Source organism: Cetorhinus maximus, chromosome 9, assembly GCF_964194155.1.
Source record: "Cetorhinus maximus chromosome 9, sCetMax3.hap1.1, whole genome shotgun sequence".
Taxonomy (NCBI): domain Eukaryota; kingdom Metazoa; phylum Chordata; class Chondrichthyes; order Lamniformes; family Cetorhinidae; genus Cetorhinus; species Cetorhinus maximus.
Window position 1 is genome coordinate 5,350,926 of NC_135887.1, and position 12,191 is coordinate 5,363,116.

The 12,191-nt window shown below is 40.9% G+C and overlaps 1 protein-coding gene across 4 annotated transcripts in view; it reads left to right on the forward strand.

Annotated features, from left to right (window-relative positions):
- Positions 1-6,107, forward strand: part of aatf (apoptosis antagonizing transcription factor) — a 98,871-nt gene extending 92,764 nt beyond the window's left edge. For all 4 annotated transcript variants that reach the window (XM_078547958.1, XM_078547961.1, XM_078547960.1 and 1 more), the window contains one exon: positions 5,618-6,107. In XM_078547958.1, coding sequence (XP_078404084.1) covers positions 5,618-5,675 — 58 coding nt within the window. In that variant the 3' untranslated portion in view covers positions 5,676-6,107. The remainder of the gene's footprint in view (positions 1-5,617) is intronic.
- Positions 6,108-12,191: the final 6,084 nt, after the last annotated feature.

Here is a 12,191-nt window from a genome sequence, read left to right on the forward strand (position 1 = left end):
ACCCCCCCCCCCCCCCCCCACCCCCACCTTGGTATAATGCCCTGGTGCTGGGAAGTTACAGCCCATTATCTTTTAATCTGATTTAAACTTACCCAAATTGTGTTTATTACTGAAAATCATAACGCTAAAAAAGTTTAAAACACTCCCTCTAAAACGCATCTTGTTGCGGACAACCAAGAGGTTAGGAGGAAAGAGAAAGGTTATCCCACCATCTCTCTCCCTGTCTGTAACAAGTGACATTTATATAACTAATGGAAGGTGTTCCAATTCACCATACTTTGACTTGTCAATTGATGAATAAGGAGATCTAGATCAAAACTGTCAGAAAGCTTTCAATTGAGGCCTGCAGCAGTCCTCTGAGCAAGAGGACCTTTTATTTTTAAGTCACCTACCTGTAGTGTGCTTAAGCCCATTTTCCATAAATTTAAAGCATTCTTATGTGCAGCAGCATCTGTTACCCAAACTGATGCTCCCAGTCTTTAGAGTGCATTGTGCCATTTTCTATTGGAGCTTGACATTTCAATTTATTAGAGCTAAAATAGGAGTAAATATAACCAACATTTACTATTTTATGGTTATGTTAGGACATAAACTATTATCATAACTGTTTTCCCCTGCGTTTTCTTCTTGCTATGTTGTTTTTGCTGACAGAACTTTAATTTATCCAGCAACTTTCATATCCTTGGGAGAGCTGAATGTACTTCATATCCAATCAAATACTATTTTTGAAGTGTAATCATTTACCCTTGTAAACATGATAACCACTTTACATACAGCAAATAATGATGGTGGTGCTGATTGAGAGAGGGTTGACCAAGACTCTGGGTGAAGTTCCTTGCTTTTCTTTTAGTTTTTTTTTCCTTTGTCCACCAAAACAGACTAAAGTCTCATCCAAAATCGAACCCTCCGATAATGCAAAACTCCCTCAATTCCTGCACTGGGGTGTCAGCCCAGATTATATGTTCAAGTCCTGGAGTGGGGCCTGTGATCTTCTGACTCAGATGAGTGTGCAGCTAATTGAGGTAAGCTGACGTTAAAGGGTGACAAAAGCCTTCTGCACAAACTTAATTGATCCATATACGTGGATCTTAATTTCGTGTGGATTTCCAACAATTTTTCATCAATTTTACTGAGCAATCTGACCTTTATAAATGCAATTCAGAAGTTTGTGCTCTGGGACTTTGTTGCCCTTTGCTATTAGCTTGGTCCAATTATATGCACTCGCAAATGTGTCCGGAGTGCATGGGTGCAAGCCCTCCCTCCAGGCTTTGTACAAGCACATTGCTAGTGTATGACCCTGCAAGTGGACCTCGCGTCTTCCGGAGGTTTGAGCACCACAGCAAGAGAAAACAAACTTTTATTTAAATTGCCACCACTTCACTCAGAACCATCTTGTTTTACAGTGAGGGCTAATGAGTCCCATTTTCTGAATGTTTATTGTGGGGTGACCTACTGTATTGACTTGGCATTATTGTATGAAAAGGATTGTTGATTCCAAATGATCATGAGTAAAGCACACCGGTTTAAAAGGGAACGGCATACCCAGCCTTTGGAAATCTGGTATGTTTACTTTGAGGTTGCTAGTGTTTTTGTTAAGATGCCGTCAAACCCAATATACATGTGGATGAAAGTGCCAAAAGGCAAGTAAGATGCAAGCAGGCAGCCCAATTATGTTTAGAGAGCCTCCAATTTTTGTTTGCATTGTTTGTCGTTTTTGTGCAACCATTTGCAGCCCACTTACTGCTTGTGGCACCTGTATCTGACCCTTGCTGCAACGGCTGAGTGCACCGAGTGTTGAGAATTGTGAGCACACAATTCAGCTGTAAAGATTTGATTCCAGTTGTACGTTGAGCTAGTTGATCTCAAGCAAAGCAGTGGTAAGACTGCTACAGTTGGGTCTCTGAAATAGGGGAAGGAAAGCATCATGTCAGGGTTGCTGCTGCATGATGCTATCTCGACTGTGGCTGTTGGGCAGAGGCATGAACAAGCTGTAGTCAAATACTCTGCTGACACTTGGTCAAGGCATACACATTAGTAATGATTGTTTGTGTAAAGTACCAAAAAGCAGCCAGTGTTCTTGGCACTGTACCCCACTAATGAATCAATGTTAATGAGAGAGGAAGAGCATTGAAGGAAATGATGGTGGGGAGTGCTCATCAGTTACATAAGGGAGACTCAAATATTTGCAACTTACCACCTGGTACTGAATCACTGCTTAACAGGACATCCCACCCCAATTTCTGACTGCTACGATTTACTACTGAAAAGCACTTTTGAAGCTATGACGTGGGTATGAAGGTTTGCTTCAACTATAGACTTAACCTGATCCAGTTCTTACAAAATGGGATAAAGTTTTGTTTTAATGGGAATAGATGAATCGGTAGTGATTTTAAATTATTTGTGGTTTTCATTGAATACTGCTTGTGGCTTATTCCATGAATCTATGTTCTGCTGTTTCTTTTTGTCAGAAACAGAACATTGTATAAGACCAAGCAATCCAAGAATAATCCACAAAGGAAGAACTCAGTAGGCTAAGCTGTTGAATGGCTGAGAGTAATTGGAATCTTATGTCAGGGTTGCTTCCATTGTTTTTGAAGCATTGTTATTCAGGTCCAAAATATACAGACCTCTTATTGCTTGTTTTACTGAATTCTTCAAATCTTTTCAGTGCCTGTGTGCTATTAAAATATTCCATCTAGTTTCCCCAGTTGAAGGACCTGGCTAAAAGGGACATGCTTCTAGAAAATAGATGATTGCTTCAGAACATGATAGCCACAGTCAGGGTGCACCTTTAGCATATTTGTTATTTAATTTGACATGGTTCCTGGGGAAGTTGGTGCAATGGCTTGGCCTTCAAAAAGAATTGAAAAGAAGTAGCATCAATAATGAATAGCTTGGTAAAATGAGATTTCAGTTTTTAAAGAGAAGTTTTTCATGTTTAATGTGTTCAGACTCCACGCTGTTGACATGCTGCAGTAGCTACAGTTTTCCAGCCTGGAAGAGAGGGCTGTTGCTAAAGGCTGCTGCAGTCTTTACTATTTTGCGTTAAGCTAGAAAAAAGGTTTGTAAGATATTTTGAGGACTGCTTAAATTCCAGATGGGTTTCTTTTAAACTGCAGTTATCTGAAAATATCTTGTTGGTTTATGGGGAGGGGACAATACTTGAGCACAGAATGCAGGTTCCGTCCTGGCCTCTCTTGTAACAATGCAACTGCAATGTTAAAGCCTGCTTTTTTTTGTGTGTGTGAAGACTTTGGCTTTGGTCTATTGCAGAACAAAGGCAATTAATGTCAGCTACTGACAGGAGATTATTTTTCCCTTATTACCATCCCCATGAGAAGTAATCTGGTTTGTTCTGTTGAATATTGCAAAGGAAAGTTGACCCTAATTAAAAGTGTCTGTTAAAGCCCACTTAGTGATTGTGTTGGTTTTTTGTTTGTGTCCAGCTGTGCTATGTGGGTGATGCCAGAAATTACATGCAGGACTTGGGCAAGTGTGTGTTAACACCTTCTAGTATGGCAAGGCTTTGTGTTACAAGTGCAAATTTACAATTTTGACTGGCTGTGTCTGACATTTTGAGCCTGATGCAAGTAAGGGGAAAGTGCCTGAAAAATGAATAGTTTACTTGCAGAAAATGTATTGTTTCTACCGATGTGCCTGTGTTCATTGCTGGCCTGCTCCGTGGATCCAGCTGGAGGCACAGGCAGGTAACCTGTTCTGAGTTTCTACTCAAGTTGTCTTAGAGTTGCTTGGTAATAGGCACACTAGTACTCAGGTTTACTTGGCCTGTCTAACTTTCAAGCAATCCCTCCTTGTGCAGGTGTGCCTGCTCTATGTCGTATGGTCCTGGGACAATGTTTTGGTACACCAAAGATGCCGCATTCAAGAGAAGCTTTTTGCTTCAATTTGCACTACAGGATGACTGCCCAATACAATTGTCAATAGCATTTTGGTTCCAATTGAGTGCTTATTGGCCCTGAATATAAAGTGTGAGCATTCGGTTTAGCTTTCAATATCCAGTTATATAATTGAACAGTGTTTTTCCCTGGAGTCAAGTATTTTGTAATAAGTCTCATATTTTTCCTCCTTTTTCTTGATTTCACTTTCACACTTCCTCTTCCTCTCTCTTTGTATCTCCCACTTTCTGTTTGCCTACTCCTTCTGTTTGCCTCTTTACTTACCTCACCCAGTGCACTGAAAGGAAAATCTGGCGGGTTAGATCAGTTGGCCTTTAAAGGGCCTACCTTATATTTCTTTCCAGCCCTTTCAACGTAGGGTTCTGTTACCAGTGTGAGTCTCCTCACCAGAATTTCCTTTCTGCGCTCCACCCAGATGATGTCTAAGCCCAGGTGGTGATGACAAAAATGTACCCCGGGATGATGAAGATGCGCGTGCAGTGAATAGGAATTGTAATTTTAAAGGTTGCTTGGATTGGAAGTTCAACTCACCTTAACAATATAAGTGGGTTTTGCAGTATATCGTCACACTTCCATTAACTGTTAAGAACTGGGAACAGAAATTGTCACAATGTGAAAATCAGTACCTTCAAGCACTCGGTTTCTCTTCACTTGCTCCAGGGTTTAAGCAAATTGTATGGAGTGGAGATCAAAAAGTTACATCATAGCTGAAGCTCAGATAATGTATAAAATGGGTGACCATTGGTGATGTATTGAGAACTTGTCATTCATGAACAAAAATAAACCTGTGCCATTGAAAGCCTAGGCTAAACTTAAACTTGTATTTCTTCACAGATTCCTACGGGTAGATTTTAACTCGAGCCACTCTGCATAAACAGTGCCCAGAACATTGCTTCCCACTCCATTTCTGCAAGCATCTGACTGCTATTGTTGTCAAAAAGATCTGTTGGGCAGCGAGATACAGGAATGCTACTCGAGGCTCCACAAAAATAATAAGGGCTGTTGGCTTGCCCTTCCCCTGACCTACCTTGCCGCTGTCTAGATTATCCTCTGGACAACTTGATATTGCCATAACTCTGAGCTGGTGAGGGGCACTGTGCACCCATTTGGCAAGCTTTGCTAGTGACAAGGTATTGAGGCCTGGCCCTGAAAATGGATCAACTGCCCAAGATTTAAAATCTACGCTTAGTATCTTATGATTGAACTCTGCAAATGTTGACTTGAGCTCCACTAATGTTACAATTGGAGAATCAGGCAGCTTGCCTTGGCTGCAGGTGGACCTAATTTATCTGATTTAAAGCAACAGCCACATGCATTAGAGAAGTGAAGTGTGTTTGGGTAGGCCAATTTTTAGCAATCAGAGTGAATTTAAAAGACATTGTTGAAATTGCAAAATTATGGAAACTCCCTGGATTAAGCATTATTTAAGGACTGATGTACATTGACAGCATAACCATTAGAACTTGCCCTCATTGCGCTCAGCAAGACCTCCTAGCCATTTTCCTTTAATGGTGTGATCAGTGTTCGTTGGCTTAAAACTGATTTTTTAAAAAAAATCTTTTTTTGATACAATTTTATTTTTGACGGTGCTATAAATTGTGAGACTCCCTCACCATGCCACAGTACACTGACTAAAGGTAGACATGCATTCTTTCAACAGAAAGCAAATATTCTCAACGTTTTATTTTCCTCCCATCCAGGACAGAACTGTACAGATCTCTGTTTGGAAAAATCAAGCAAGTTGAGGAGGAGCAATGAGCATGGCTGCTGGATCTTTGGACACTGGTTATAACTACGCCAGGAGAAAAATGGACTCTTGGTTTTTACCCATTTTCTACAAGACCGGATTACCCCACCTTCCCATTCAAATTCTGTTCTGGGTGTAAAGATTTTTGTAAAATGTCAGGAGCTTTATTCTGAGTTTGTGCTCCCAATCCCCAACTCTAACTTGGAAATTTTTATGTATTATGTTGGACTTTTTGCTTTTTGAGGGAAAATTGTTATTGGAGCACGGGTTACAGCAGTTTGAAAACATTTGTCCAACCATCTGTGTTCTATATAGTGAAGAAAACAATATTTTCCCCCAAACTGAGATGATCCATCCCGCCCCCCCCACCCCAATAGAAGTTGTATTGCCATGATGGTGTATTTATTCTTTTTTTATTAAAATTGAAATGTTTATTGAGAGCACTGCAGGACTGAGGTTATATACAAGCTATTGAAATCCTTATGAAGTATTTTCAACAAATACACTTTTAAAGCTAATGATGCTTCTTAAAAAATTAGAGCAGAGGCTGTAGGAGAGTGAGATGTACAAGGGAGTGATTAGCTGACTCTTTCACCAATCTCGCGTTATGGTACTAAGTTTCTCCCTTGCATTTTAAAGTACTCCCATCTCATGATGGAATGATTGCATAAGGTGGATTGCTGTTAGGGAAAGATGCTGGGAATAAAGTAAACGTTGCACAAGCTCACTGAATGGAGTGCATTGTTGAATAGGCTGTGTTGAAGGGCCCTGCTGAAATAAAGGCTCTATTACCAGCCTGGATGAGTGCACTGATTAATTTTTCTAGCAGACTGTAAAGTTTACTTTGAAGGTAAAAGAGCACCTTTCACTTGTACACATTTAATATTTTATCACCTGCAGAAATATTTGAGATGCCAGCCTGGTGAAGTTACAACCACAGAACAGCAGAAGCAGTATGCTGTAGTCAGAGCTAAGTGATCCCACAAGAAACAGCTTAGATCAAAGCTCTGCAGTCCTGCAGCATTCAGCCTTGAATGGTGGTGGATAACCAAAGAACAAATAGAAGCGGGTAAAGTTCTTCACTGACTGGAGTTGTACCTAGCACAAAAGAAGATGGTTGTGGTTGTTGGGGACCAATCGCCTCAGCGCCGGGCCATTGCTACAGGAGTTACTCAGCATAGTGTGCTAGGCTCAGCCATCTTCAACTGCTTCATCGATGACCTTCCCTCAATCATACGGTTAGAAATTGGGACGTTCACTAATGATTGCCGTGTTCAGTACCATTTGCAACTCCTCAGATAACGAAGTAGACCACACGCCCACATTCAGTAAGACCTGGATGGCATTCAAGCTTAAGCTGCTAAGTGGCAAGTAACATTTGAGCCACACAACTGCCAGGGAATGACCATCTCTACAGAAGAGAGTCTTATTATCTTCCCTTGACATTGAATGGTATTACTACCACTCAGTTCCCCCACTATTAACATCCTGGGGGTTACCATTGCCTGGATCAGCCACATAAATACTGTGGCTACATGAGCAGGTCAGAGGCTGGAGCACGTAACTCACCTCCTGATTCCCCAAAACCTCTCCAACATCTACAGGCACAAGTCAGAAGTGTGATGGAATACCCATCTGCTTGGATGAGTGCAACTTGAGCAATATTCAAAAAGCTCAATACCATCTAGGACAAAGCAGCCCGCATGATTGGTACCCCATCCACTGCCTTAAACATTCACTCCCTCCATCACCAGAGCATGGTGGTAGCAATATGTACCATATACAAGATGCACTCCAGCAACTCACCAAGTCTCCTTCGACAGCACCTTCCAAACGCTCTACTACCGGTGAGAACAAGAATCATTCCCAACTTTGGCTTAATTTTAGTTTATCGGAAGATATTTTTGCAATGTTATGAGCTACAATAAAAGCAGTAAATTGATAGAGGAAGTCAAGTTGAAGTGAATGATGTGTGATGGACAGAAAGCTCTCCAGTTTGGAGCACTAAGCATTTGCTTCAAAGGGTCTGACAACCCATCATTATTACTCAGATTATAGTGGATGACTATTGATCATTCTCTAAATACCAATCAAATCTTTCAAAATGTGCAGCAGTTATTACAACATTTAGGTACGGTGCATGCCTAGATATGTGTGTCTTGAATAATTTCACATTTCCTGTGGATGGTTTTTAAAAGAAAACTGCAAAGTGGTGTTTAACAGAAACTTGTGACTTCATCTCAGTTTAAGGAAAAATTAATTTAAGGATATTCAAAATGCTTATTTATTGCCCTTTAGTTTTTTAAGAATATATTTCCTACATTTTTTTTATCTTAACTATAATCACGTTTAATAATTAACATATTAAATGACACTTCAAAAAGGCACAAAAATTTTACATTTGAATAATGCATAAATTTAATTTCTTTCCACTTAAATTGTACACCTTTGGGATGTCCCAAAGCACTCTTTACAGGCAGTGAATTGGCAACTTTCACTGCAAATGGGTTGGAGTACAAGAATAAAGAAGTTTTGCCACAGTTGTATAGGGCTTTGGTGAGCCCACACCTGAAGTACTATGTGCAGCTTTGGTCTCCATATTTAAAGAAGGATATACTTAGATTGGAGGTGGTACAGTGAAAGTTCACTAGACTGGTCCCTGGGATGAGAGGTTGACCTATGATGAGAGGCTGAATAAATTGGGTCGATATTCTCTGGAGTTTAGAATGAGGGGTGATCTCATTAAAACAAGCAAGATCCTGAAGGGACTTGACACGGTAGACACAGAGTTGTTTCCCCTGGCTGGGGAATCTAGAGCACTGGGAACAGTATCAGGATAAGGAACCAATCATTTAGGACTGAGATGAGAGATTTCTTCATTCAGGGGTGCCGTGATTCTCTGGAACTCTCTACCCCAGAGGGCTGTGGATGCTCCATCATTGAATGCACTTAAGGCTGAGACAGACAGATTTTTGGTGTCTCAGGGAATCAAGGGACATGGGGAGCAGATGGGAAAGTGGAGGTGCAGCAGAAGATCACCCCACAATCATATTGAAGGGTGGAGCAGGTTCAAAGGGCCAATTGGTCTGCTTCTATTAATGTATTATGAATTGCTTTTAGACCTTGAATTGCTGTTGCCATGGAGGCACATGCAGCATTGAATTTGTACACCGCAGGGTCCCACAAACTGGAAATGAATAAACAGGAGGTAATCGATCTTTGAGGGTGGTGGTTGCAGGAAAAATGTTGGCCAGGACTATGCCACCTGAACAAGCAGATAGGACATTGGCATAACATTTCAGAAATAATGGGAAAGAAGAAAATAGCAGAGATTTTGACAAGCATTTTGCACTCACAGCAGAAGACTCAAAAGTATCCAAAGAATAGTAGAAAATCAAGAGACAAACGGGAGTGAGAGACTTAAAACAATCAAGTCCACTAGCGAAAAACTACTGGAAAACTAATGGGGCTAAAGGCTAACAAGTCTCCTGGACCTGATGATCTGCATCCTAAGGTCTTAAAAGAAGTGGCTGCACAGATAGTGGATGCATTGGTTGTAATCTTCCAAAATTCCTTAGATTCTGGAAAGGTCCCCTACAGATTGGAAAACTGCATATGTAACACCACTATTCAAGAAAAGAGGGAGACACAAAGCAAGAAACTATAAGCCAGTTGGCCTATGATCTGTTGTTGCAAAAATGCTAATGATAAGGCAAAAGTAGCTGGACGTTTAGAAAATCATAATACCATCAGGCAGAGTCAACATGGTTTTGTGAAATGGAAAAGTGTTTGTTAAATTTATTAAGAGTTTTTTGAGGATGTAACAAGCAGGTTGGTAAAGGGGAGTCAGTAGATGTGTATTTGGATTTCTAAAAGGCTTTTGAAAGGTGTCAAAAGATTACTGCATAAGATAAGAGCTCATTGTGTTGGACATAATATATTAGCATGGGTAGAGGATTGACTAACGAACAGAAAACAGAGTGTCGGGATAAATGGGTCATTTTCAGGCTGACAAACTAGTGCCGCAGGGATCAGTGCTGGGGCCTCAATTATTTATGATCTATATTAATGACTTGGATGAAGAGATAGACTGTATTGTAGCCAAATTTTCTGATGATACAAAGGTCAGAAAGCAAGTTGAGAATACAGAGTCTGCAAACGGAGATAGGTTAAGTGAAAGGGCAAAAAATTGGCAGATGGAGTACACTGTGGGAAAATGCGAAGTTGTCCACTTTGGCAGGAAGAATTTAAAGGACATATGGTGGGAAGAAAAAGCCCGAGAGGTCCAGCAATATGCTGACCCGCCATGACATTTTTGAAGCCACCAGGGCCATCTATAGACCAAGGTCAAATGAACAAAATCCCCTTCGCACATAGGATGGTGTTTCTATTTTGAAGGATGACAACGCCATCCGTTAACACTGGAAAGAACATTTTTTAACAACTCCTCAACTGTGAATCCACTGAGGCAGCTGATACTCTCCAGGCTATCCCCTTGTACCCTGTGGTAGAATCCATGGGTGAACCCGCAACGATGGGAGAACTGCAACAAGAAATCAAATGGATGATAAACAACAAAGCTTGTGGCCCTGATGGTATTCCAGCTGAAGTCTTCAAAGCTGATGGGCTCTTGCTCATATCGAGACTCCATGCGCTCACCAAATGGATTTGGTGGGGGAGAAAGAACATGCCCACCCCATCCCCACACTCTTTCCCCCCCTCCCCCCCCACTTCTCATGAATTCAGGAATGTAACAATTGTAATTATCTTCAAGAAGGGGAATAAATCATGCTGTGGAAACATGGCATGTACTTGTAGTTGTGCTCTCACACTTTCCAACAGTCAATTCAAGCAGAATTGCCAGAGACCTGTCACCAGATTGCCTGCCTAATGTGTGATGTGGATGATCTAGGGTGGATGTTCCCAAACCAGGAGGAGGGAGGGGAAGTGCATGAATGCTATCAGGAACTCGAGGAGGACAGACGAGCTCATAGCTTTGGGGAGACAAAGCGCATTGGGAGCTTGTGGAGATAGGAGGCAGAGTGGCTAGGCATGGTACTTAACTCTTGCTGCAGAGAAAAAAAGCACAAATATAATGGGAGCATGCAGCAATAAGGTGCAGAGTATGGGAGAATTCTGATTACGTTGTTGTGTCCAAGGACAAAAAAATGTTTATTTTTCTTATAAGAAGTTTTCATAGGGTACAGGTAATACTGTATGTTTTGGCAAATGAGCTCTATATCATCGTCTTTACCTTTAATGCCCTTTGTGAGTGATTGTCTAGAGAAAGGTTATACCTCCTGTTGGCATTTCAGCAGTAATAAGACTGAAAATAGATTACCATTGCAAGAAATTGTATTGCTAAGCTATTATATGAGATATAACAACTCTACCTTTAAATAAAAGTGTTATTTTTCATGATAAAATAGCACCTGGCTGCTGGAGACTATTATCAATGTTTACTCTCCCTACTGGCCCTGATTCTGTCCTTTCCCCATCGCCAGTCTAACTGATCTGATGGCCAATATGTGACAGTTTACCCAAAGAGAGAAAGGGAGAGAGAGAGAGAGGAAAAAAACAAAACGGCTACCATCAGAATGTTTTACTCACTACTGAGAAATGACACAATAAATATTAGAAATGCAGCTCATTAAATTATTGGATTGAAAGTCATCGGGAGGAGGAAGAGAGTCAGTGAAAATTCTTGATTGAGGCCCCTCATCCCACCACTCCCTTCCCCTATTGGATGAGACTCTATACACGCAGTAGTAATTTATAAAAGGTACCTTGTTTCTCAGAAAGAGGGGATTGCATGTGGGACGTGAACTCTCCGAATAATATTTGGGGATCTCTGCCAAGGGGGAGGAAGAATCTGTAAATATAAATAAATAAATTCCACACACCAAAGACTGTATTGATGTCATGACTCAGGGTATTGTAGCTAGTGGGCTAAAGCAATTAACATTGCCTATTTCTGATTTCCAGGTTAGAGTGCTAATCCATCGCGAGTTTTAAAAGCTGAACATATTCTAAATATGAGACTCGGGGCAATGGAAAGCTGCAACATTAGTGTTTTGGAACATTTAATCAGCCAGGTCCTGAACTCCTGGTGGAGAGATTCTGAAGCCTCAGTGGTAGATGAGGTAGCTGCCGGTTACTTTTGGATGGTTAAAGCCTGCTAAGCATTTTCAGCTCTGAGCCAAGGACTCAAATAAGATTTAGAAGCTTGAGCGTCTTTGATTTTATTTTTAATACCTATTTCTGCAGTCAGTTCAGCTATTGCAAAGAATAGCAGGCGAGTTATTCTCGGTGTCCTGGTCTATATTTATCCCTCAATCGACATCACAAAACCAGATTACCTGGTCATTATCACATTGCTGCTTGTGGGAGCTTGCTGTGCACAAATTGACTTCCAAGCTTGCTACATCGCAACAGTGACCACACTTCCAAAGTACTTAATTGGCTGTAAAAACACTTTGAGACTCCAGTAGCCATAAAAAATGCAAGTCATTCTTTCTTCTAAGTGT